This window comes from Tyto alba, unplaced genomic scaffold, assembly GCF_018691265.1.
Source record: "Tyto alba isolate M040663 unplaced genomic scaffold, T.alba_DEE_v4.0 Super-Scaffold_100000100078, whole genome shotgun sequence".
In the NCBI taxonomy this organism is placed as follows: Eukaryota; Metazoa; Chordata; class Aves; order Strigiformes; family Tytonidae; genus Tyto; species Tyto alba.
The window spans coordinates 58,611-82,319 of record NW_024881268.1 but is presented as its reverse complement, the minus strand read 5'-3'; the positions used below and the strand labels follow the sequence as shown (position 1 = coordinate 82,319).

The following is a 23,709-nucleotide window of genomic DNA, read 5'->3' as shown; positions in this document are numbered from 1 at the left end:
TGGGTGCTGAGGAGAAATCGGCATGGACGTGCAGGTGCCTGAGGAGGCCCTTCCCAGAACCACCACCACACAGGGCAAGGGATGGGCTGGACGGAGCAAGTGCCTCTGCCCACGGGGTCACTGAAATGGCCACTGAGGGCCAGGCCCGGCCCTTCCCTCCTTTCTGGGCCTCGGAAGCCATGGAAGGTCCCACCAGTGCTCTGACAGGGAGGAGACAGGGCCGATGCAGAGCTGCTGCCCTCTTTCCCCCCTGGGACGAGGGGTCCTGTGCATTCCCACCAGTGCTGTGGATCCAGCATGGCTGCCACGATGTGGGACTACATATCCTAGCATGCCGTGGGGGTCCCAGGCCCATGCACTTCTTCTGCCAGCTCCTGGACACATGCAGTGTGAAAACCTGCATCCCCCCCAGCCATATTTCCTCCTCCTTGCTGCTGTTTTTGTTTAATCCAACATAGAATGATGAGCTCACCAGTTTCTATTTCTGTTTCAGACCACAACATTTCCTGCTAGTTTTCATACAGGAAGGGCTTGTGCATTTGCAGCCTTGAGTAAGTGGGGAAATTCTCAATGTCTGTTGCACAAATAACCAGAAAATTCTGGGGAAAAAAAAAAAAAAAAAAAAGTTTCTTTTTTCACGGACACAACAGGTTGCAGAGGCACTTTGACAGTGGAGCAAAAGAGGAGGTAGATGGAAGATTACTCAGCCTGAGGTAGAGACCAAGAGCATCCAGAGCCCCAGGATCACTGGGAGGTGTTGGGCACGTTTCCAAGCTACCAACACAGGGAAGGGTCTGATTTCTCCAGTGACAATTGCCCAGGTAGGGATAGGGACACCTAATAGGGTCTAATGGTTCATTTTAGAAGTAGCAGAGCCCAAGCTGACCCAGTCCACCCCTCCTTAAATCCCCAAGTGCTGTCTCAGGTCCTTTAACCCTTGCCTGGTTCCTCTCTGTGCTGCGGTTAAGGGTTTCCTGTTGAGTTGTGCTGAAGGGAAGTCACACCCTGTGGTCTGAGTAATTGCCAGAGTGAGAGGGACTGGAGGACAACCTATGGAGTAGACAGGCACAGGCCCATTCAGAGACCCTATGACAGAAGACATGAGTCCTAGGAGAGCAGGGTACATGGGACCTGAGGAAAGTAGGGTCCTTGTGAGGACCTGGGGTGCAATGGAAGGGCATGCAGGGCAACTGGAAGGGTTTGGAGGGCACTGGGAGAGGGTGGAAGAAAGTAGGGGATGTGAGAAGGGCCCACATTCTGCAAACAACCCCCTAACAGTGCTCTGGCATGCCATGGGGTTAAGGGGAAGGCTGCTCACTCCAAATTTGTAGATAGCACTGGGTAATTAGAGGACAGACTATGGCTGGCGAGCAAGAGGGGTCTGCGTGTACTTGGGTATGTGGGGTGGAGCAGGAACATCTGGACAGCTGTGCCTGGGTGCATAGGAATGAGGGGACAGAGAGCAGTGAAGGAGGTTGGGGTACCCCGTTACCCGGATCCCCTGGAGGGCAGGCCTGCATGTGGGGTTGAACAGGGGGAGATGACATGCCTGGGTCCCGAGTGGTTAGAGTGGGGGGAGCGGAGCAGAGGGAACTGGGACATCTGGGTCTCTCCTGGAGAGTGGTTGAGTGCAGCAGGGGCACCCAAATACCACAGTCCCATGGGGAGCTGTGGTTGCCCATACAATGGGGTTGCCCTTTTAGTTCCCTTCCCAGGTCACCATGGCCGTGAAGTCTCCATGGTTGATCTTGCAAGCCTGCTCCTGCCCTGTGGACAGCCCAGAGACCTGCTACCAGACGTTCTTGTGACATCATGTGACTACCTCATGGCACCAATCCATATGGGGTCCTGTTATGTGACATGGTGTCCACTGCAACCCCATAGCCTCGTGCCCCACTCCTACTTCATCCTGTAGTCCCACCCCAAAGCCCATGCCTGTGCCCCCCTCCCAGCTCCTGGCCAAATACCCATCCCATCATGCCATTCCTTCATGCCACTCCCACTCCATACCCTAAACCCACCCCAACTTCCAATGCTGACCACACAGGTCCGCTCCCACTGGCACAATACCACCAACACACTCCCTAGTGAGCCACAGCCCCCTCTCACCCTGTGGCCCCCTCCAACCCATATCTGCAGTGTCTCCTCAGAAACAGAACCCTATGCCCGAGTGCTGTTTCCACCATGTAGCTTCCCAGTTTTTGGCCCACTCTTTCTCCATAGCATAAAATCATACCTAGAGTGCCACTCCAGCCCTGCAGCCTCACTTCTACCCCAGAGCATAATGCCAACACCATAACACAAATCTTACCCCATAGACCCACTCAGACCATGTAGCCCATTTCTACACCATCGGCAAGTAATCACCCTTTAGCCTCCCTCCCACACCTACATCAAAGCCCCATTCTCACCCCATAGTCCAAAGAATGCCCCATAGAGGACTCACTGCATTATTCTACTTCTATCCTATAATCCATTGTCCACTCCATCCCCACTCCCACATTATAGCTTGACAGCCACCCTACACCCCACATCCCACTCCAACTTGCTAATCTAGCATGAAGCCTGTTTCCTTTCTTCCATCTCATTTCCCTTCTCCCATTCCACAAGTCAAGGACAATTCCATAGAACAACACAGACTGCAAACATCTATTCATCCATCCATCTACCCCTACAAATCCCATATCCCATCCTCATAGTCCTTATAGCCCATCTCCACAGCCTCCAGCAATCCCAGAGCCTACCCTGATCTCACCCCCACAGACACCGTATACCCACAGTGCACCTTATACTTCTATTGCCTCAGTATTTCATCCCTACAATTCCAGCACCCCCACAGCCTCTCAATTTTCCAAGGTCATAGAATCATAGAACCATAGTATCATGGAATGGTTTGGGTTGGAAGGGACATTTAAAGATCATCTAGGTCCAACTCCCCTGCCACAGGCGGGGAATCTTCCACTACACCAGGTTGCTCAAAACCCCATCCAACCTGACCTTGAATGTTTCCAAGGAGGGGGCAGCCACCACTTCTCTGGGCAACCTGTTCCAGTGTCTTACCACCCTCATCGTAAAAAATATCTTCCTCATGTCCAACCTAAATCTCCCCTCATATTATAGCCCCGCAACTCCCGTATCTCACACATACAGTCCTCAAGAATGCTATATCCCTTCTTCACAAACCCCTTAATGGCACTGTGCCCCCATCAGCCATCCCCACCAATACAATATCCTTACAAAGGCCCATGTGGTCCTCCCACAGACCTTGATATACCTGCACTGGGCAGCCTGCCATATAAGGTAAGGCTGAGAGAACAGGATTTGTTCAGCCTTGAGAAGAGAAGGCTTAGGGGAGAACCTACCACCATGTTCCAGTATTTAAAAGGTGGCTACAGAGAACCTGGAGATGCCTTTTTTACAAGGAGTTACATGGAAAAGACAAGGGCTAGCGGGTACAAGTTACTCCTGGGGATATTCTGACTGGACACAAGAGGAAAATTTTTCACAATGAAAACAATCAGCCACTGGAATAATCTCCCCAGGGAAGTGGTGGATTTCCCAACACTGGACACTTATAAGATCCAGCTGGACACAGTGGTGAGCCATCTTGTTTAAGCCAGGCTTTTGCCAAGAAAAGTTGAACCATCTGATCCTTCAGGTCCCTTCCAGGCTGGGATTCTACAATTCTATGATTCACGGTCCTCCATATTCCTGCAGTTCCTGTAAAATCCCTATTTTCCCCCATTTTCTCAGCGCCTCCACCTCATGCCCTTTCACTGCTGTCCCAGAGATCCCAGGCACCCGAGCTTCCCCCCACAATTCCCTGCCCACTCTGTGGTGGCTCTCTGGGTATCCACTGTACCCTCTGCGTGCCACCGCCTTAACACAGAGACAACCCCAGGTGAGGAGACAGAATAAGAGCAGTGGCTGTTAGTAGATGACTCGCCAAAGTACCTGTTCTGCTTTAGAGACTCTCTGCCTTCTTTCTTCTCATTCTTCCTCTGTCTGCCTCCATTGCTTCTCCAACTTCTTTCAGATGCAAATAAGAACCAGGTGTAATGGGAATATGGTGGGATTACGAGTGAAATGAAGCAGCAGCATGCACACACAAACACAAGCACACACTTTAGGAAAGAGCACGGAAACAGGAGTCTTTCCATTAAACTCACAAGACCAAAACACAATGCCCAGCTTTATTCAGGTGGACCGGGACAGGTTGGAAGGCCCAGGGGTCTGCACAGAGGAAAGGAGCAGCCAAAACAATGCCAATTAAACATGCACCACTTCTGCCTTGTGAGGACTCTGAGGCAGACAATGAGGAGTCAGCAGGGCCCGAAGGAACAGACTGTCTTAGCTAATAGAGCAAAACTTTTAGGGGATTCTTGTTCTCATTCCTCTCATTAGTCCATCTGGAGTCCTTCTTCCAGATCTGCAATTGAGTGGAAGAAGCAGCATCGGAAAAGGTTTTTCTTCAGTCTTGAGCCACTACAGGAGATAAATTTGGGGATCAAAGGAGAGACGAGGGTGAGGAGAAATGCTGTTCAAATTCCCTGCCCAGAACAAACTCCCAAAATATCTTTGAACAAAATGTTTGTTTCCTTTTTTTCATTTTGGAAAGGATGGTGGAATAACAGCAAAACAGGGTGATTTTCTGACAAAGAAAATGAAATATTAGGATTGTAAGAATTAATGAGGCCTAATGAAAATAAAATATTTACCTCTTCTCTTCATCAGGCGGTGGGAGAAGAAAAAGATGAAGCCATTGATGGTAAAGAACGAACCCCCAACAATGATGTCCCGAATCCAGCTGATTTTATGGCCTGGGAAGGAATCAGTGATGACTTTACTGTGATGCAACCTTCAGCCCCCACCCAAAAAAAGCCAGACAAGGTGATGAGACAGTCCTTTCATTGAGATCTTTTTCTCCAGTATGTCTCCTTGTTTTTATCCATAAGAAGATGGGCAGGTATGACAATGAGCTCACTTAGTGACAGATAGACAGACTGAGGCAGAGATGTATGGTCATAGAACAGGAAGGGATGGAGCTGAGACTCATGCATAAGTTCATAAGCAAGGACACAGGGAATTAATTAACTAATCACGTGTCAGTAGTTATTGATGCTTTAATGAAGAAGGGTTTGAAAACTCACTTTTCACATTGACATTGATCCAGCGGCTCCTTTCTGAGCGAATGGGACGTTCAGACTTAATAACAAAGTAAGCACAACTGTAAGACCCAGAAGGCTCCTCTCCTGTGAAGCTGAGTTCGTAGCTGTAGTTTCTCACATTCGATACTGGAATGGAGACTGCAAATCCAAAATCCGCATAGTACTGCACTTCTCTAACATAATCTGGAAATGTAGGGATGGAACAGAGTAGCTTGACGTAGTTCCCGGGTCTATAGACCTGCTGCTGAGGATCCAGGGATAAAGCTGGTGCCATGGGAGCAGCTGGAGAAAAGCAAGCAACACATAACCCAAGCAATCCACTATCTAATGGCATCAGGGCCTGCACACAAACCCCATTATTTTTCCCAGTGTCATGGCTCAGCCTCAACAAAGGGACTAACAAAGGAGTGAATTATTCTTCAGACTATTATTGGGGCAAAGACAGAGCCTGGAACTACAGAACAGCTTCTGGGGGTCACTCATGGCTCTCTTTTCTATGTCCTTCTTGAACCATGGGCAGAGGAAGAAAGACACACCATTATCAGAGATAAGAAATCAAAGCAGCTTAAACAGTTTCTTTCTGTTCACTGATGTGTAGAAAAATAAGTGTTTTAACACGCCCAAACTATGAAGGCATGTAACACACCCCAAACCCCAAGGAAAGGCTGGGGAGGCTCACTGCTGTAAGACCTCTTGGAGGTGACACCGCTCTTAGGCCAATTTATTCCTGCTTTCCCAGAGAAATCCAGGAGCACAAAAGGAGCTTGTGAGAAGCCAGAGCTACTTCATCTGTACATTGGCAACCAAATGATACGGTCATTGGACAAGATGATGCTCTAAAGGGAGGTGGGCAGTGTCTGGGCTGATGGTACCCAAGCCATAAAGATGTGACCGACCTACCGTGAACCTTAACCGAAACAGGAACGCTCCTGTTGGACGGAATTTCTTGGCCAGAGTCCTCCACAAAGTACATGCACGTGTAATCCCCAGCAGAGGCTTTTGTAGCTGTGATGTAGAGCCAGGCAGATGGGAAGGAGTAAGGTGCTCTTAGGTAGATTTGCTCCCCGCTTTCGTTGAAGAACCGAAATCCACCTATTTTCCTCATTGTTGCAGCCAAGCACATGATAGCGAATCGTTCCCCTTCATAATAGAAATGATAACTGGGGTCTGTGGAGAGTGTAGGAGCTGGCAGAGGGTCTGGGGATGAAAGAAAGGATTTGGAGGATGGAGGGAGGAAAAGGGAATGGGGCACCCCTTTTCCCTCCATTTTATAAAACACAACTCAACCTCGCCTCGTGGTCAGAGGCTCAGTTCAGCTGGAGAGCATCTTCTGAGAAGTCAAGCTGCACTTACCCACAGAGGACAGAGCCAACGGTAGCAACTGGAGGAAAGCTGTGAGAGAGGGGCATTGAGATGACAAGAGAGATGAGGCTGCAAAAAAGAGAGAAAAGAAGTCACTTAGGCAGCAACTGCCCTATGACGTCCTGCCCCTTCTGGCCATCAGTCAAGAGGGCAGCTCCTCCACAGCACCATGCACTCATGCAGGTCATGGTTACTTTTTGTGCCACCGTAGCATGGAAAGTCTAAACCGCTCACAGAGAAAACCTGTGAAAACATTTTCACGTGCCAATGAGGCCGCCCCTGGGAGAAAAATTTCCAAAATTCAGCATGTCCCTGAACTTATCTTTTAGCTACATGCAACGTGCGTTAGATGAGATAATTTCTTCTGTTAGAAGCGATTTGGTGATTGCCAAGCAATTGATTGAGATCAGCACTGGGAAATGATATCTTGAAACTTAAAGAAATGGGGCTGCTGGAGGCCTTACAGGGTTAGGAAGGACAAGAGATCTCATGGGTCCTGTCAGGGGAGAAGGGAGGGGTTGAGCCAGGGTGCAGGACAGGAGGAGCTCAAGGTCTACTTGCGTCAAACACCAGGCTGCAGAAAGGCATCTTTGGGGTTTCTGGCCAATGACGAGGTGGGGGTTGTTGCCTAGATTAGAGATGAGGAGGGCCTGCGGAGCTGTGGTGGGCTGGCCCTGGCCGTCAGACCAGCCCCCCACAGCCACGGGCTTCCCCCTGCCCCAAGCAGGAGAGGAATAAAGAGTAGGAAGGGTAAAAGTAAGAAAAATCACAGGTTGAGGTAAAGAAAGTGAAGTAATGGGAAGAGAAAGAGAGGAACAAACCTAACCAAGTGATGCAAAAGTAATCACTCACGACCTGCCTTATGGGTACAGGGAAGTCCAGACAGAGCCCGAGGAATGGCTGCCTGTCCCAAACCCCCTTTTCCCTCAGTTTTTATTGATGAGCATGATGTTATAGGGCTTGGAAAAATCTCTTTGGTCATTTGGGGTGAGATTTTCTGGCTGTGTCCCCTCCCAACTTCTTGTGCACCCCCAAGCTTCTCCTCCCAGGGCAGAATGGGAAACAGAAGGCCCTGACCCTGTGCAAACACTGTGATCGATAGCCAAAGCTCTGTTGTGCCATCATCACGCTTTTAGTCATAAATCCAAGATGACACCGTTATGGGCTGTTATGAAGGAAACTTCGTAACTCCAGCCATCCAGGCGCAAGACAGAAGCGAGGATCCTGGCCTGGGAGCAGTAACTCATCACACAAACCCTGCACAGGACATCGGTGCACGAGTGTCCCAAGTCATCCCAATGCAAATTCTCGTTTTCAGCAGAAAATAAGAGGATGAGTGCAGATGCATATCTCTTCTTTCAGCCCCCACTGATGTGGCTGAAAAATTAGTGCTGAACAGAGGTTGGATGGAGGCAGGCCTGAACATTTAAAGCCCTGGAGCACAGTTCTGACCTGAGATCGATCTGTCTTAGATATATCATAACTTTTTTTCACCCCCTGCCAGGGATTTACCAGTCCTGGTCTAATTCTCAAGCTAGAGACCACACCGAAAAAGGAAGCAGAACAGCTGATCAGATCTGGTTTCATAAGAATCTACAACGGAAAGAAAATGGTGGAACTGATATTTAACAGCCAGAACCATTTGTCACAAAGAAGATCATGTGTTGGGGACTTCTCCAGAACCACCACAGCCCTGAGTTTTCAGACAACAATGCTTCATCTGATAATATTGATAGCCAGCTGACAGAACAGACCTAACTGCATTAACCCACTGAAGAAATGTATTATTGGAATGGAATAGAATAGAATAGAATAGAATAGAATAGAATAGAATAGAATAGAATAGAATAGAATAGAATAGAATAGATTTCAATTGTAAGGGACCTTTAATGACAATCTATTCAAGTGTCTGAATACTTCAGGGCTGACCAAAAGTTAAAACATGTTATTAAGGCTACTGTCCAAATGTGTCTTAAACAGTGCCAGGCTTGGGGCATTGACCACCTCTCTAGGAAACCTGTACTACTGTTTGATTATCGAGAATCTAATCTGTTTGATTATTGAGAGGAGAGGAGGGGAGAGGAGGGGAGAGGAGGGGAGAGGAGGGGAGAGGAGGGGAGAGGAGGGGAGAGGAGGGGAGAGGAGGGGAGAGGAGGGGAGAGGAGGGGAGAGGAGGGGAGAGGAGGGGAGAGGAGGGGAGAGGAGGGGAGAGGAGGGGAGAGTCAGTGTTATAGAAAGAATAATAAAAGACATGAGGGAAGATTGGATTGGAAGTCAGAAAGAAGAGAGGGATAAAGAAGAGCTGATGACAGGAAGAGAGAGAACTTGAGGGGGATCTAAGGCAGAAGAAGGTCTAGAGATGAAAGAAATGAAAAGAATGGAGAAGGAAGAGGGGAAGAAACAAAAGAGGAAAAAAAGGAGAGATAAACATGGGGGAGGGAGAAGGGAAGGGAAGAGGAAAGAGGGGAAGGGAAGGCAAGGCAAGGCAAGGCAAGGCAAGGCAAGTTAGGGCAAATTGGGGGATGAGAGACTCACTGAGAAATATCATGAAGTGGTTGACAATCATGGCACCACGATCCAGAGGGTGCTCAGGGCTCTGTGCTGTCCTGTCCAGGAGAGGAGCTTGCTGCCTGGTGGCTCTATCCTGCCCTCTCCATCTGTCTGACTTGAGTTGAGTTGTCAGAGGAGCAGGGAGAGGAAGTGCTGCATAATGAAGTAGAAGCCACTAACCACAGATGGGAGCTCAGGGGAAGATACACCCTGGATATTGTGTCTCTTGGGGTCATCACTGCGTTTTCAGAGATCTTTTCCTCTCCACATGCTCTAGATCACCTTTGGGCTGTCTCTTTGCCCCATGAACCATAGTCCACCTCATACATCCCTTGAGCTGTGGAACAGAAGGTGGTCATTAAATACAGTCTCTTGCCTTAGGCATCTTCCTTCATGACAAGTGACAAAGAGGATCAGCGGTAGGAAGGTCCTTTATTCTTCTTCTCAGTTCCCAGACCACCCTTCTCTTCTTCCTTAGCTCTCATCATGTCTGTGACAAACCCAAGTGTGCCAAGACTAGAGATGTCTAATAATTCAGTGACCTCCAGCAAAATGGCTGGGAAGGGACATCTGCCAACAGGTAGCACAAAGATGGCTTCACAAGTTTGTCTTGCATTGCATCAGAACATGGATGGCATCAGCAGTTGTATAGGGGCACTTCCAGATGATTTGGAAGCTGCAGATGACTCAAGAACCCATCTTAAGATACATAAATATCCAATTAAAACTCTGGTTTGGATGTTTAATGTAAAGGAAAATAGAAACAATCCTTTCCTTCTTTCTTCTTTCCTCCTCCACTGAGACAGAGAAGAGGCCACAAGGCACCTTTTGAGCAACAACATGATGCAAGTAATTGTGAGATCAAATACCACTTCAACTAATCAGGGCCATAGGATAAGCACTTGTGTCATCTTTGTTGTTCAGTTTCTTGGTAAACCAACCTGATTTGCAACAGGTGTGTTGTTGGTAGCTGAAAAGGCTCATAGGAGTCTCTATAGATGTCCTACACCTTGGCAGTCAATGTGGTGTTAGCTCTCATCTTGCATTCAGAGAATCAGGTGTAGGGATAAGGAGGTATCTGTGATCTGAGCTGGCACCTTCTCACATAGATGGCTTGGTTTGGGGGGAGGATGCTCTGCATTTTGGGGTGTCAGGTGTGGTCCAGGTGTTGAAGGAATCCCCAGTACAAGGTCATCCTGGTGTTGGAAAATGGGTGGGGGGAAAAAAAAAAAAAGTTGTTTAGGGTAGCATAAGAACTTAACCAATCGGTCAAACACCTGCAACAATTGTCTGTCGTAGAAAGGTCCTTGAGCTAGACAAGCGTGATAAACACCTCCTGGGGAATGTGTAAATGGAGAATCTCCATGCATAAATTGAGAGACTCCTAATCAGAAACCCCTGTCCTTGAAGATTAAGACCCTCTGAAAAATAATGAACTAGCTGAAGCTAGGCAGGAGATAAGAAAGTGCAGTCATAAACCAAAAAAAGGCCAAGGATTTACCATATAAAGAAGAAAAATTCAAAAGTGCAGAAAAAGTTCAAGAAAGGTTCCTCTCCAAAAAACTGCTAGAGACAACCAACCACCCCCATGGAAGCCTCCCAGAGACCTAAACTGTGTGCATAATAACTATGTAAATATGATAATGAGTTCTACGAAATTTGATGAATATGTATGTAACAGAGTGTTATGAGCTTTGACTAATGTAACATATGGTAGACATGTTAGGTGGAATAATTCCCTCAAGTCCCCAGCCAACTAAAATAATGCCTGCTAAATGCCAGCTGACTAAAGTAATGCTAAATGGGGCCTTAAGGAGTTTTCATTCCTGATTTCGGTGACACTGGGAGCAGAAGCACTCCTTCCCGAACTAGATGTGTTCAGCTCATTGGTGTGGCGCTGCCTTTCCCCCCTCACTTTGTATCTTCTGATCCGATCTGCCTTTGCTTGCCTCTCCTCCTCCTCTAACAGACAGACAGACAGACACAGGCTGCCAGCAGCAGCAACGGGCTGGGTACAACAGTCACAGCTGTGGGCGGCAGCAGGATGGATGGAGACAAGGGTTGTTACAGGCACAAGGGAAGACTTGCAACCATCAGCCCCACCAGCTTCTCCATCAGCGTTAGTTGTGTCTCTCAGCTAAAAATAGCCATGCTCAAGGGGTGCTGAGCCTTACAGAAATCAAAGGGCAGGCACCTTGTGAATGCCAGCAGACACAACTGTAGACACCAGAGGAGATCTCCAAGAAAACTAGTTTAGGAATGTGCTCAGCATTTCTTGTCTGAACATGTTGTCTGGGTCTTCAACACCCTTTGTGAGTAACTCTGCTTGTGACCCAGTTGGAAGCAGGTTTTTGATGTTGTGTGTGGGTTTTTTTGTTTGTTTGTTTGTTTTTTGTGTTTTTTTTTTCTTTTAACTTTTTTTTCTCATTCTTTTCATATGTGAATGTAGTACTATGAAAGGCAGAATAACCACAACACCACAACACACAGCTGACAACCCTGTTCCTCAGTCACTTCTTCCACGGCTCCTCAGCAGAAGGTTCATGGCTTGGAGGGACATTGCCAAGTCTCTTTGTGGCCCACGGTGTGTCTCACCCTCCTACCATGTACCAGGGCAAAGAGCTGAGTGAAGGTCCTGGTGGGCTGCTTTGAGCTCTAGACCCTTCTCCTGCCCTCAGGCTCTCCCCTGCTGCCGAGTGCTCCTATGTCCTCCCCTCCCAGCCATGTCCTTTATCAATTTGTTTAGATCACATGCCGCACTTAGATACAAAAAGTCTTCACCATGAACCACTATCCCAGTAAGCTTACAACATTTCCTTCCATGAAATAAAAACCCAAGACCAATTTTTTTTTTTTTTTTTTTTTTTTTTTTTTTACTTAGGATTGAAACATTCATTTTAATTTTACACAACTTCAGATCAAAACTTTGGAGAACTCAAGTGCCTGTTCAAGGTCATACAGAAAACTCCCAAGGATTTTTGCAAGTGCCTTAGCATTTTATAGATTAACAACCACCGAAGCATCTTTTAATTTTAAATCAATCCACTATCACCCTTAAATAGTTCTTCACACTTATGACTCATAAATAAAGATATAAGATAAATGTGGGCAGATTTATTGCCCCATATACTTGCAGTTCATACCAATATTTTTATAAAATGCAGTGAGCAGGACATCAGCCAGAACGTTGGGATATCACTTCATCTCACATTCATATTTTCATATTGAAAGACCAAGTCATATTGAAGTACCAAAACATTCAAAAAAACAACAAACTCCACTTTAAAGTGACAGTGTGTAGTTATCCAGGATCAACGCTAAACCACAACTGCTTTCTGCACATGATAACACAAACTGACTGTACACATTTATAGTGCAAAGTATTTTAAGAAGTCAAAGAGGCAGAAGAAGGGAAAATCAATTTGTGAAGATGAGATAGTTCAGCTCTGCAGCCGGTGTTGCTTGTGGGCATTTTAGCTCCATCGTAACGTGTAGTCTTTGCCTAATTCAAGTTCAAGGTGGGTGATTTCCAGGACCTTTGAAAAACAAACAAACAAAAAGCAATGAATAATTCTGCTCTGAAGGTGTCTTGGTTTTCTGCAGCGCATAGAAGACAGGATGTTCTTATTTCAGATTACTTCTCTTTACCTTCTCAATTCATCTTTTTGGTTCATTATATTATATTGTATTATATTGATTATTATATTATTATATTATCTTATATTATATCACCTTTATTACATTATGTTATATTACTTTATTACATTATGTTACATTATATTACATTACTTTATTACATTATGTTATGTTATATTATGTTACTTTATATTATGTTATGCTATTATAGACTTTACATAATATATTTCTATTATATATTCCTTCTATATTAAATTTACAATATCATCTCAATATATTAATACAATAACGTATTAATACATTTCTGCTGAAAGGCAGAAAGAAATAAGAATCAACAGAACACCGAGTTCTGTAGAAAGGGTGATAAATTAAATTAAACATCAACTGATTTTAGCTTTTACGTCTCACTGAACAGTGCAACTACGACTTGTGGTGAGACTTCATTAATTCTGTAGGAAAAAAAAAAATTGTTACAAAACTACCCTGAGTTCTTACTTCTTAGATGTCAGTGATTTCACTGCAGTGACTAAATATATCTTAGAAATTATATTACAGTAAAGAGGTGAATCCCCAAGTGTTTAAGAGCATATAACTAGTTGCAAAGATAGGATTTCCCCATAAACTCTCGATTTACCTGTTTTTGGCTGTCATAGGACACAACATGAGGAGATTGGATTACTTCACCATTCTGCAATACTGTCACCTCCCGAACATTTGAGGTCATCCCCAAAAATTTAATTTGATTAAACTTCAAATTATTTGGATCAGCATAACCATGGTGCAAAACTTTTATCTCTAAAATGTTCTGAAGTAAGAAGAAAAAGAAAATCAGTGATTTGTACTTGTGTGGCTACTTGTCAGAATAGACTTTTTTCAGCCTACTTGAGGCTTACATTTTTTTCCTCTTCTTCAATTAAAAAGAAATAATAAAATCTATGGTAGTGTTTATTTTTCAAATGTTGGCAGCTTTGGTCTTCCCAGTTCCTCCACCTTGGCAGATCTCTTGCAGACTTCTCTGCTACCAATGAGGTGCTGAATAGTAAATAAATAAATTTGACCTGATGTGAAATTTGCAGCATAAGAAACTATTGAAACAATGAGTTTTCATAATTCAGACCTTTTTTTTCTCATTACCCTGTAATTCTCTGAAGTTTCCAAAACTACTGAATTCAGTGGAAAGATATCTGTGCATCCACTGGTTATTGCTTAAATCCTGCAGGTATTTTGATAAGTTTGATTTTTTGTTTTTTAATTGCCTTTTACAAGTGCAAAAATGTCTAAGACAGATTGCAAAACTCTTCATTCCAGACCTAACAAAATCAGAGTATGAACCGGGAAGGAGGGAGCATTTCTTGGACCAGCTGACAATTTTAGTTAGATAATGGGTTCATGATTTCTTTAGTTTGTACCCAGTTCTACCAGGTCTCCAGGCAGAGAATATTGTTTAAATTGCCCAGAGACGGTGCTTGCTGGGTCAGATCCTGGCTCCTCTTCCATGAAAATCTGCCATGATGTAATTATACACAGATAATGTAATTACATAGTTATTTTATTGCAGCCTTCATTATTGGTCAATTAAGACTGCTTTGACTAACCTTTTCCTTGCCAGCTTTCTGTAAGAGCAGGAAAATGTGCGTTTACTATGTAATCTTACAAATACAAATAGCAAAAAAACCCTCTATCCTCCCTTAGTTAACATCCGATCACTTGACAAATTCAAAACGAATAAGAAATAAGACCAGTGAAGATAAAATAATAACCCATTTTGGCCACCTGGCAAATGAATGAAACAACACACTTTTTTCTTACAATAAAAAAAGCTTTTTTTTTTTTTTAATTAATAGTCTATATAATTACCATCTAATTCCAGCTATTCAATTGCTTCAAAAGAAAAATTTAAAACTGACATGCTGAAAACATCAATAATTATAATAAGCACTACTGACTGCTGACTTTCCTACACAGTAACTGCTCCATGGTCAACTTTCTGTATTGTAGAAAAATGATAAAAATTAAGAATAAAGATAAAAAGTAGTCACAAACTGGGTCAGTGACTCCACACCAGCCTCTGTTCAAAGGACCTTTAAGCAATTAACAATTAGTAACAATGATTAAACAAAATTAAACAGCTTTAGCCCAACTAGCTTTACTATCAGGGTCCTAATGTGGATATTTGATAGCGGTAGCAAAATATTATGTCATCTATTGCAGTCTGTGCAAGAAAATCCACTGGGATGTGGGAATAAAATATTTCTGTACTATTATTAAATAAAATTTAAAATATTTTTATAATAGCATCTATTTCATCTTTATCTGCCTTTTTCAATTTATATTTTTGTGTATGCTTTATAATGTACATAATAGTAGAGTAGAACATGTATATAATTTATAAATAAATATGTATATGTTGCAGGAGGTGCTCAAAAAACTTTTTACTGCTAGGGACGCATGGTCAAAAAATTTTGGAGATCACAGCTCTACTGGGTGCTTATACACTTACAAACCATTTGAAAACACTTTTCCTGGATCTGTGACTATATTCCAGACTGGAAATATTGATTGTGTATATAGTCATTTCTTAGTAGTCTGGTGAACTAAATTTGTGTCATATATAGATACATTTGCTTAGCTGCAAGGCTATAAAATATGCATGATCTGATAAGCTAAAATATATTAATTTACATAAACTCTAATAAACGATCTGCAAAACTGATGCGGAACACACACCTGATAAAATATTGACCTTACTGGATTTCTACATTGATACACACTTTCATTTTATACAAATCCTTTTTGAAATAAATTGGCATTTTCAGAATTATAAGAAATTATAACATCATGAATATACAATAAACACAGCAGTAAACTAAAATAATCACCTTCTGAATCCAGCTTAAATTTGTTCTTAATACAATTTAATCATATTAATTGTATTATATTGCAGCCTGGACACAAAACACTCCTAAATTCCTTCATGTATAGAAGAAGAAATTATGAATGGGCACGTCTGGGATTTTTACTGTTAAGTTAAAACTTCCTCACTTATTGAAAATCAACATGCAGATAAAAAAACCTGAACCGACCTCTGTCTTGGAAGTCTCAGGCTGGGCCAGCTGCTTAATATATATATACACGTATGTGGAACAACCCCACTGAAGTAAATTAAGTTGCCCCAATTTATTGTAAAATTTGTTTATCCACCTAGCATATACTATTATTCCTATTGCTTTCTTTTTTTAAAAAAAATCAACAATTAAAAACCTGCAAGGGTTTTAACGAAATTGGGTAAGAGCTAGTCTATCACAGAGGATTACTGACATGTTGGGATATCAAAACATTTTTTTAAATGCCAAATTAAAGTACAACATACAACATAAACATTCAACATACAACAATAATCACCCTGGGTACTCAAAATGAGTTAGGTAACATGACAAACCTGATTAGCAGTAAATGACATCAGCAGATATACACCATCTTCATATGCATCTGTTAAAAAGGAAGAATAAAGTAAAATGTACTTGCTATTCACCTTTATTTTTTTGGCTTAAATAGAAGAATTGTGCTGCATATGCTATATGCATGTATACACACTGTGCAGACTTCCTGCAAGATTTTAGTATGTTAAAAAAAAATCATAATTTTGTGCACTACTTGTGATAATCTCAGAGAAGAGCTTATAGTTATTTACAAGGATAATACACTGTAGGATGTAAAGGGCAAGACTTCTAGATATGTCTTACCTGAAGATAAATTGAATTTATTAATAATCAAGGAAATTAATTAAAGCTTCCTACATCATATATTGTTATATTCCCCATAGGTTTGAGAACAAATCTTTATTACATACATTATCCTAGGTCCAGGGCACAATTTAATTTATGCAAACTGTATATTCTATAAGTTATAATACTATGTTATTAATGTACAATTATCTGACTCATTTCACACTTTATAATTTTATTGCTTTACATTTTGATCTCATTTTAGTGTAATTAATTTTAATCATTTTACTGTACATTTTTATCTGGTTTGTGCTCATGCTTCCTATGCCGTGTTGCACAATTATACAGTAAACCCCAAATAAAAATTAACTGTTCATGTTAGCAATCCACTGAGCTAAAGAAAGGTAATATTTATGTTTTGCAGACTCTGAATTAGTTAATTTATCATGTAAACAAGAAGCTTAGTACTTACCAATGCGTACTCCATCATCCCAATAAAGCTGACCTTCTGCACGTTGACTATCATTCAAAGCAACAGTAAGTGCCAATGGGTTTTTTCGGCTATGAACAAAAGAATATTTTTCTTGGCCAATCATATTTTATGTTTCTCAATTGCTATAATTTATTTTCTAGACACTGGACGCTTCTCACTTTACCTCTGTTACCAGTCTTCCCCAATCCAGAGCATTACATTTATAAAAGGCCGTAGGGAGAAAATCAATAAGAGAAGAAAACTGCCTTAAAGTTAAGGTGCTACCATACGTCCAAGCACAGTGTACATTAAACCAGAAAAATCTTGCTTTTCATAGGTTTAAAATAAGGAGTCCAGAAAAATGTTCTCACTCTATTAATACAGAATTTATTTGCTAGGTCACTAACTGAGTATCTACCCTAAAAAGCAAAAAAACTAAAACTGAATTAATTTTTAATTGCTCAGTTCTTCTCAGTGTACCTGTAAAATGTAGTATTAGCAGGGCTTTGTTGAGTGAGGATGTAACCACCTCGGATATGGAGGTTGATATGTCCCAAAGGAGATGGTAAATTTCTGAATTGTCCCCTAAAGCCAGTATCTTCATCCTATTTATGATTAAAACAAAACAAACCACAAAAGATAGTCTCTTTGTTGAATTACCCATTTAAAATTTTTATTTAGAATGAAAGTTTTAAAATACATAGGTAAATACTAGGACAGTTGCAGTGCAAATCCTTTTTAAATGGACAACTACGTATTTTTGAGATAAAATCTGAAATTCTTCATATATAAAACAATTACACAACACTTGATAAATGGAGTGACTTTGAAAGCTGGAGGCAGTAAAAATTGCTTAAAACTTTTGTGTTCCTCCACTCCATTCTTAGAAAAGTTATTGTTTTCTTGAAGGGTTAAAAAAAAGCAAACATGGAAGCACTTCATATTATATGTATTATTCCACCTTTTTACTTGTCACGTAGAACAAGATTACATTAAAACAAACTGATTAATTTAACAAAAAAATTAGCCAAGATGCACTTTTTTTTCATCACTAAAAATAGAGGTGGTGGATTCACGCTCCACCCCAGCATACTGTACTCCTGTTTAAACATATAAGAAAAAATAATATAAAACAGTTTTTAAAACTACTTACTGTGTGATAATCATACCAGCGGGCATTCGGTAGGTAAGCATTCACCACTACAGCACCCTGGAATTAAACATTTTTTATTTAGGTCTATTGAAGCCAAAAGCTCAAGTCACTCCTAATATTTTCATAAATTTCTAATATTTTCTAATTTTTTTCCCAACTTTTTTGATATTTCACCTGTTCCAATACAGGGCTGATGAGCAGCGCAGGTCCCCACAGAAATTGTCTATATATTTCCCATGTCATTTTGTCTTCCACAAACCTGCAAAGTAACAAAAGAGTGACTGTATCTTCGGTGTCAACCTTGCCCAAAATGTTTCCTTGTTGAAGCCTTTTTTCTCAGTAAAAATACCATTTCTTCAACTGTAAGCATGCTACCGGTAATAGTAGGTAATATTTATTACCTATTTATTAATAATAGATACTTATTAGAAGTGAATTCCATTTTATTTCCAAATGTATCGGTTAGTGCTTGTCAAGAATGTATTAAGTTCCTAATGTGAAAATCACTAGGGAAATACAAGCTGTTACTTAATTTTCACTTCTGCTATTTCTTCATGTTTGGTGGCCTATATCAACATAAGTATTAAAATTTTTATTTAGTACATTTAGATCACAAAACTTTAAAAAATTACTTTTGCTTGGTATTAGCAAAACCAAAATCAAGTAGTGGCCCAATTACTTTCTGATTGTGCCATTTAGTTTTTTGATAGGTACTTTGTCAGAATCAAGTCTGAGATTAGTCAAAATTAGGACAGGATTACACACTGACAACTCAGTGTTTTTTAGTGGAAGACAAGGATTTTTAAATATTAGGCGTTATTTTTAATGTTAAGGCATTAACCAGGCCTTGGTACATATTGACCCTTCTGAACAGGTACAAATAAAGTCTTATACCTCTAAAAACATGTATTTAAAAAAAAAAAAAAATCTTTTTTGTAAAAATTGCTATAATAGTTTAGCCAAAATTAGTTACCTTGGTCTGCAAATATCTTGACTTGTTTTAAAAACCCTATTTTCTCCCTCTTTTCCTATTTCTTGGAACATGTGTTCTCTGATTCTATATATATCCAGCACCAGACAGAATATATTTGCTGAATACCACTAAGGATGATGAGAATGAGCTTTAAAATGTATACATTCACTGTATTTATAGATGAAAAAAAGCTTTTCACATTGTGGGAAGCGGAGAACTTGTGCTGTCACAGGGAGCTGACACTGAACATGCATTTCCTTGATCCCTTGCCAGTTTTAAAAGAAAAAATTTCTGTAACAGAGGGAAAACCTTTTTATGAGGATTACAGAAATCCTATGGACCTCGGTGAGAATTCATGACTAATGGAGAAGGAGAGACCACGCTTACTCGTGGAGCAGAGGGCGGACCACAGTGCTGCCGTGAACGTTGGCTTCATACATTAACGTGTACAAATAGGGTAAGAGGGTATATCTTATATTTAGCACTTTCCTGGAAAACTCTTCAAATGTTGAATTCCAGGCAACAGGATCTTGCCTCTAAACAAGAAAAAAGAGCCTCTTGTTACTGAAACAGGATTATTTTGTTGGGAAGAGATGGGGCGGGAAAATCCCTCATGTTCACATCTTTTTTTTATCTTATACATCACCCATAAATTCATAAAATTTAGAAGCAGTAACTGAAAAACTTGCCTCGAAGTTCAGCTATGCTTTGCTATGTCAATCGTTCTTCTCTAATTTAGAGTACATTTATTTATTTCTCTGTTCTTTAATGAAGGAAAAATAGCTCTGCTCTGCTGGTCTAAAGCTCTAATGAGGATAAAAATACCACTTCCTTTATTGCCATTTTTCCAAATACCTTGGCTTTTTTTTTTTATAATATAGTCCTTAAACAGCACAGTCCTGCATTTAGACAGCTCTTTTCATTTCTTCGTAAAAGAAATAAAATACTTTATGGCAGGAAGTGGGCAAAGTACAGGAATTTTAGATACTCAGGAATTTCATTCCACTTTTTCTGATTTGGTGGAAAATTAAGAGTTATGAAGGATGACAACACTAAAGTCAGTTTTGCTCTTTTAAATGTGTGTAGCCATAAAAGTAAGTATTTTAGTCTCGGAAGTGTGGTATGTTGAAATAAAAATGGTCTACATGAAAGAAAATAACTATTTTATTCCTGTAGAGGTGGTATGTTTAAGTAAAATTGGAACACATGAAAAATAATTATTTTGTTCTTGTAGATGTGGTGTGTTTACCTAAAAATGGCATTTATGGGGAATAAAAAAGTGTAAAAAATGGGGAAAATGGGGGAAATTTTAAAACTCAGTCAAAACAAATGTGAAAGGTACCCACCCTGACTCCTTTCCCATTGTGATTCCTGGAATACGGATAAAAGGCTCCCAGCTCCATCCATCGAGCACACAGCTCGTACTCGGAGTCTCCAAAGAAGCCACAGATATCCGCTCCTGTCTGAAAATTAAAAAAAAAAAAAAAAAAAAATTCCAATGGCAATACTATATGTTTTTGTTAATAAAGATAACTGAAATATAAGGCAATAAATCAGGAACTTACATAAGATATTCCAAAGAGACTAAATTCCATCATACCTGCAAGAAAAAAAAAAAAAAATCAATAACAGTGCTTTTTTATTTAGCATGGTGAGGGTTGCGTAGATCATACAACTTGGAATGAGAAAAAGAAAAGAATTTCCAGAATACCCTCAGGAAAGCAGATTCTCAAGAAGCAAAGCAGCAGATTTCTGGCAAGAGAGGACGACAGAAAGGTGACAGGGGATGAATTTGAGGACAATGTGGTGCTCAGACACATGCAATCAAACACAATTCCTATAGAAGCCATGAAGACTTTCTCAACAAGCAAGAACAAGAAAAAAAAAAAAAGAACAAGAAGAAATTTGCCATAAGTTCCAATTGTTCAACCAAGTATCCCATTTTGTCTCAAAAAATGTGATTATTAAGAAGGAAACCAAGAAGAAACATGGAATAAATTGGTTATAGAATGTGTTGACGTACCGATGATGGATTTGTCAAGCTGATGCCAAGCTGCAGTGTTGTCACCCAGCCAATGTCCCGACCACTTTCCACTGCTGGTGTAAGTTGAACGGGTGACAACGATTCCTCGCTCCTTTGTGATATTCCGCAAGGCACTGGGATTGCACATGGGAGAAGAACCCGTGAAAAACGAAGGTAATCGCGAAAGGTCTTATGCACAACTCTGAAAATAAAACTGGCGGCTTATCCTTCTGTAGGAAAGCACTAGTGTGCTGTCCTTGTGAATGTGAGCATCCATAAACCCAATCAAAATGTGGTTTTTATTGAAATTCACTATGATCCACATATCTGCAGAAACTAAGAATTAACTGTCAACCAATCCATCACCAGAAAATGAATTGGAAAAGTGAGAAGTCCCTAAATTAAGGATTTCCAGTTAAGGCTAATGACTTTATAGGAAAACCGTAAATTGGGCTATAGTGTAGCCCAACTTATGCATTTTTTTAAGTGTTACATGATCTGGTCCAGGCTACGTTGTTATTACAAAAATTATTACAGTTTGCAGCAACAGTAAAAAATTATCTGGACAAAATTCACACCAAGGCAATTATAAGGGAGAAAACAAAAGTACTGGGAATAGTAGACCTGTCAGCACAGAGTTAGTTGCAAAAAGGGTATTGGAACAAATTAAGCCTTTGATCTGTAATCATTACAAATGAAATAAGATTATTTGAAAAAGCCAGCAAAGACTTGTCTATAAATGATCATATTAAAGTTGACATTTTTGTCTCTGAGCGGGAATGGGCCTCACAGAAAAGAAGAACCACTTGATGGGACATATTTTGGAATGAGCAAACCTTTTGTTTCGATTTTATTTAGCTTTTCCATAAGCAAGAGAGTTGTACAGTTTAGGCCAGGGGTTAATATACATTCAAGGATAGTGTTGAAGGAAATTTAATTTTCATTGTTTTTTTTTTTTTTTCTCCCCCATTCCTCAAATATTAAATAACGTATTTAATTTCCTTAAAGAAATCTCAGACCACCACAGCAAGATACCTGTAAAGGTAACCAAGTAAAAACAAAGTTTAAAGTCAAAAAGAAAACTAAAGAAAATTTAAAAAAAAAAAAAAAAGGTGAAAAAAACCCAAAACACTAAAACAGTTAGGCAGAATTTATGTTTCTTAATTTCTCTGATGATGATTCCAGTACTTTTTGCTAAAACATACATTGTTGATCTATGTTGTATAACTACTGTGTATGCATTAGCTGTCAAATTTCTTAAGAGAATTCCTCTTTCCTCTGCAATCTGTGAAGATTTGCAAAAATATACTAGTTAAAGCCCTTCACTGATGAAATCACTTTGCTCTCTTAGTACCTTCACTGTACTGGCCTAAAAAGCTGCTTCAGGTAAGGCACTATCTACTTTTCTACAGGATTTGCAGCTTTTGTAATGCTAGAATTCCTGCAAAAACATGCTATTCACTTAAATTCCCTTAATAATGGAAGTAGACTAATGGTATTGTAATTATTTCTTCCAAGATAGGCAGTAACTCTTCTGGTCTCTTTTATTTCTTTGCAATATATATATATATTTTTAATATGATATATATTTTTATATATTATATGTATGTACACATTTTTATATGTATATATATGTGTGTATATATATAAAATACATTATTAAATACAATATATAACTTCATATATAACAATATAAATTATTATTATTATATGTTGTTATATATGATAATAATTTTATACTTCTAATGTGATAAATAATATTATATAATATATTGTAGTGTCTCTTAAGAAAGAATAAAATATTTCTTAACAGACTTCATATCCAGAAACAGTGATAATATTCCCCCTTCATGTTCAATTGTTGTTTAATTGCAATATCCAAATTCCTTTAGATCTGGCTGATAATAAAAGTATTATTATGTCCTTTCTGACTGTCATCTGCTAAATGTAACATCTCCCTCAGTCAAAAATTCAGGAAGATTTTTTTCTTTAGTTATGCTAATATAAACATTACCAGAGGGGTTAAGGTTGTGGAGACCTATAAAGAAACACTGTTCCTTGCTTGCTCATTAAACGGGAAATGAAACATTGGTATATTATCATTAAATCAAAAGTTATCAAGATAGGCTACAATATGATTCAGTATGAAATACATCATAAAATTTGTCTTGAAAATGAGAAAACAATTTTTTAGAAGGAAAACCTAGGCACACAATTTACATTTTGGAAGTCAATTTTCCCTTTTTAGCACCATTTCATTTATTTTAATGATATTCACTGAGGAATTACTGTATTGTAGCCTATAATTTAAAACCTTCATTCATTTTCCCTCCCTTGATGTAAGGCCAAAAGAAGATCAACACTATAAATATTATCATAGAAATAGGTGGAAACAAAAATTTTTGTATAGTTGAATTACTCTAAGCACTTGAGACTATCATTGACTAACTGCTTCTGATTGATTAATCAAAGTGTTCAGAACTGGTCTCAGTTCTGCCTTGTAAGTGTTTTGGGGTGAAATGATTCACATTTAACTGAAGAACTGAAGATATTCAGTTGAAAAGAAAAATTATGAGGGAAAAAAAGAATTCTGGTAAGTAAAATGGTGAAACTTTTCATCATGAGAATATAGACACTGAATATTAAT

At 40.2% G+C, this 23,709-nt stretch overlaps 2 protein-coding genes across 3 annotated transcripts in view; both read right to left on the bottom strand.

Moving 5' to 3' along the window:
- Positions 1 to 4,159: 4,159 nt before the first annotated feature.
- LOC116964898 lies at positions 4,160 to 9,155 on the bottom strand. Of its 2 annotated transcripts, none has more exons than XM_033005928.1 (6): positions 9,066 to 9,155; positions 6,522 to 6,599; positions 6,069 to 6,365; positions 5,151 to 5,450; positions 4,719 to 4,820; positions 4,160 to 4,485 (listed from the first exon to the last, which is right to left on the bottom strand). In XM_033005928.1, exons 1-6 carry the CDS (start codon positions 9,094 to 9,096, stop codon positions 4,472 to 4,474), a joined length of 822 nt encoding a protein of 273 aa, XP_032861819.1. In that variant the 5' UTR covers positions 9,097 to 9,155; the 3' UTR covers positions 4,160 to 4,471. The 2 variants fall into 2 exon arrangements, with proteins under 2 accessions (XP_032861819.1, XP_032861818.1); XM_033005927.1 differs by having other exon boundaries at positions 4,160 to 4,429.
- Positions 9,156 to 12,553: 3,398 nt separating this feature from the next.
- Positions 12,554 to 23,709, bottom strand: part of LOC104357119 (maltase-glucoamylase, intestinal-like) — a 47,036-nt gene continuing 35,880 nt past the window's right edge. Inside the window, exons 37-47 of the mRNA XM_033005925.2 lie at positions 21,063 to 21,196; positions 20,605 to 20,639; positions 20,386 to 20,502; positions 19,427 to 19,575; positions 18,241 to 18,325; positions 18,067 to 18,123; positions 17,394 to 17,518; positions 16,914 to 17,002; positions 16,156 to 16,205; positions 13,351 to 13,521; positions 12,554 to 12,616 (exon numbers count right to left, since the gene is read on the bottom strand). Coding sequence (XP_032861816.1) covers positions 12,554 to 12,616; positions 13,351 to 13,521; positions 16,156 to 16,205; positions 16,914 to 17,002; positions 17,394 to 17,518; positions 18,067 to 18,123; positions 18,241 to 18,325; positions 19,427 to 19,575; positions 20,386 to 20,502; positions 20,605 to 20,639; positions 21,063 to 21,196 — 1,075 coding nt within the window. The remainder of the gene's footprint in view (positions 12,617 to 13,350; positions 13,522 to 16,155; positions 16,206 to 16,913; positions 17,003 to 17,393; positions 17,519 to 18,066; positions 18,124 to 18,240; positions 18,326 to 19,426; positions 19,576 to 20,385; positions 20,503 to 20,604; positions 20,640 to 21,062; positions 21,197 to 23,709) is intronic.

Excerpts from the sequence above, each read along its gene's own strand:
- LOC116964898 (XM_033005927.1), bottom strand. The coding sequence starts at position 9,096 with ATGATTGTCAACCACTTCATGATATTTCTCA. Across the intron at positions 6,366-6,521 it reads GTTGGCTCTGTCCTCTGTGG|ACCCTCTGCCAGCTCCTACA; the intron begins GTAAGTGCAGCT and ends TTTCATCCCCAG. Across the intron at positions 4,430-4,718 it reads CCGCCTGATGAAGAGAAGAG|ATCTGGAAGAAGGACTCCAG; the intron begins GTAAATATTTTA and ends ACTCAATTGCAG.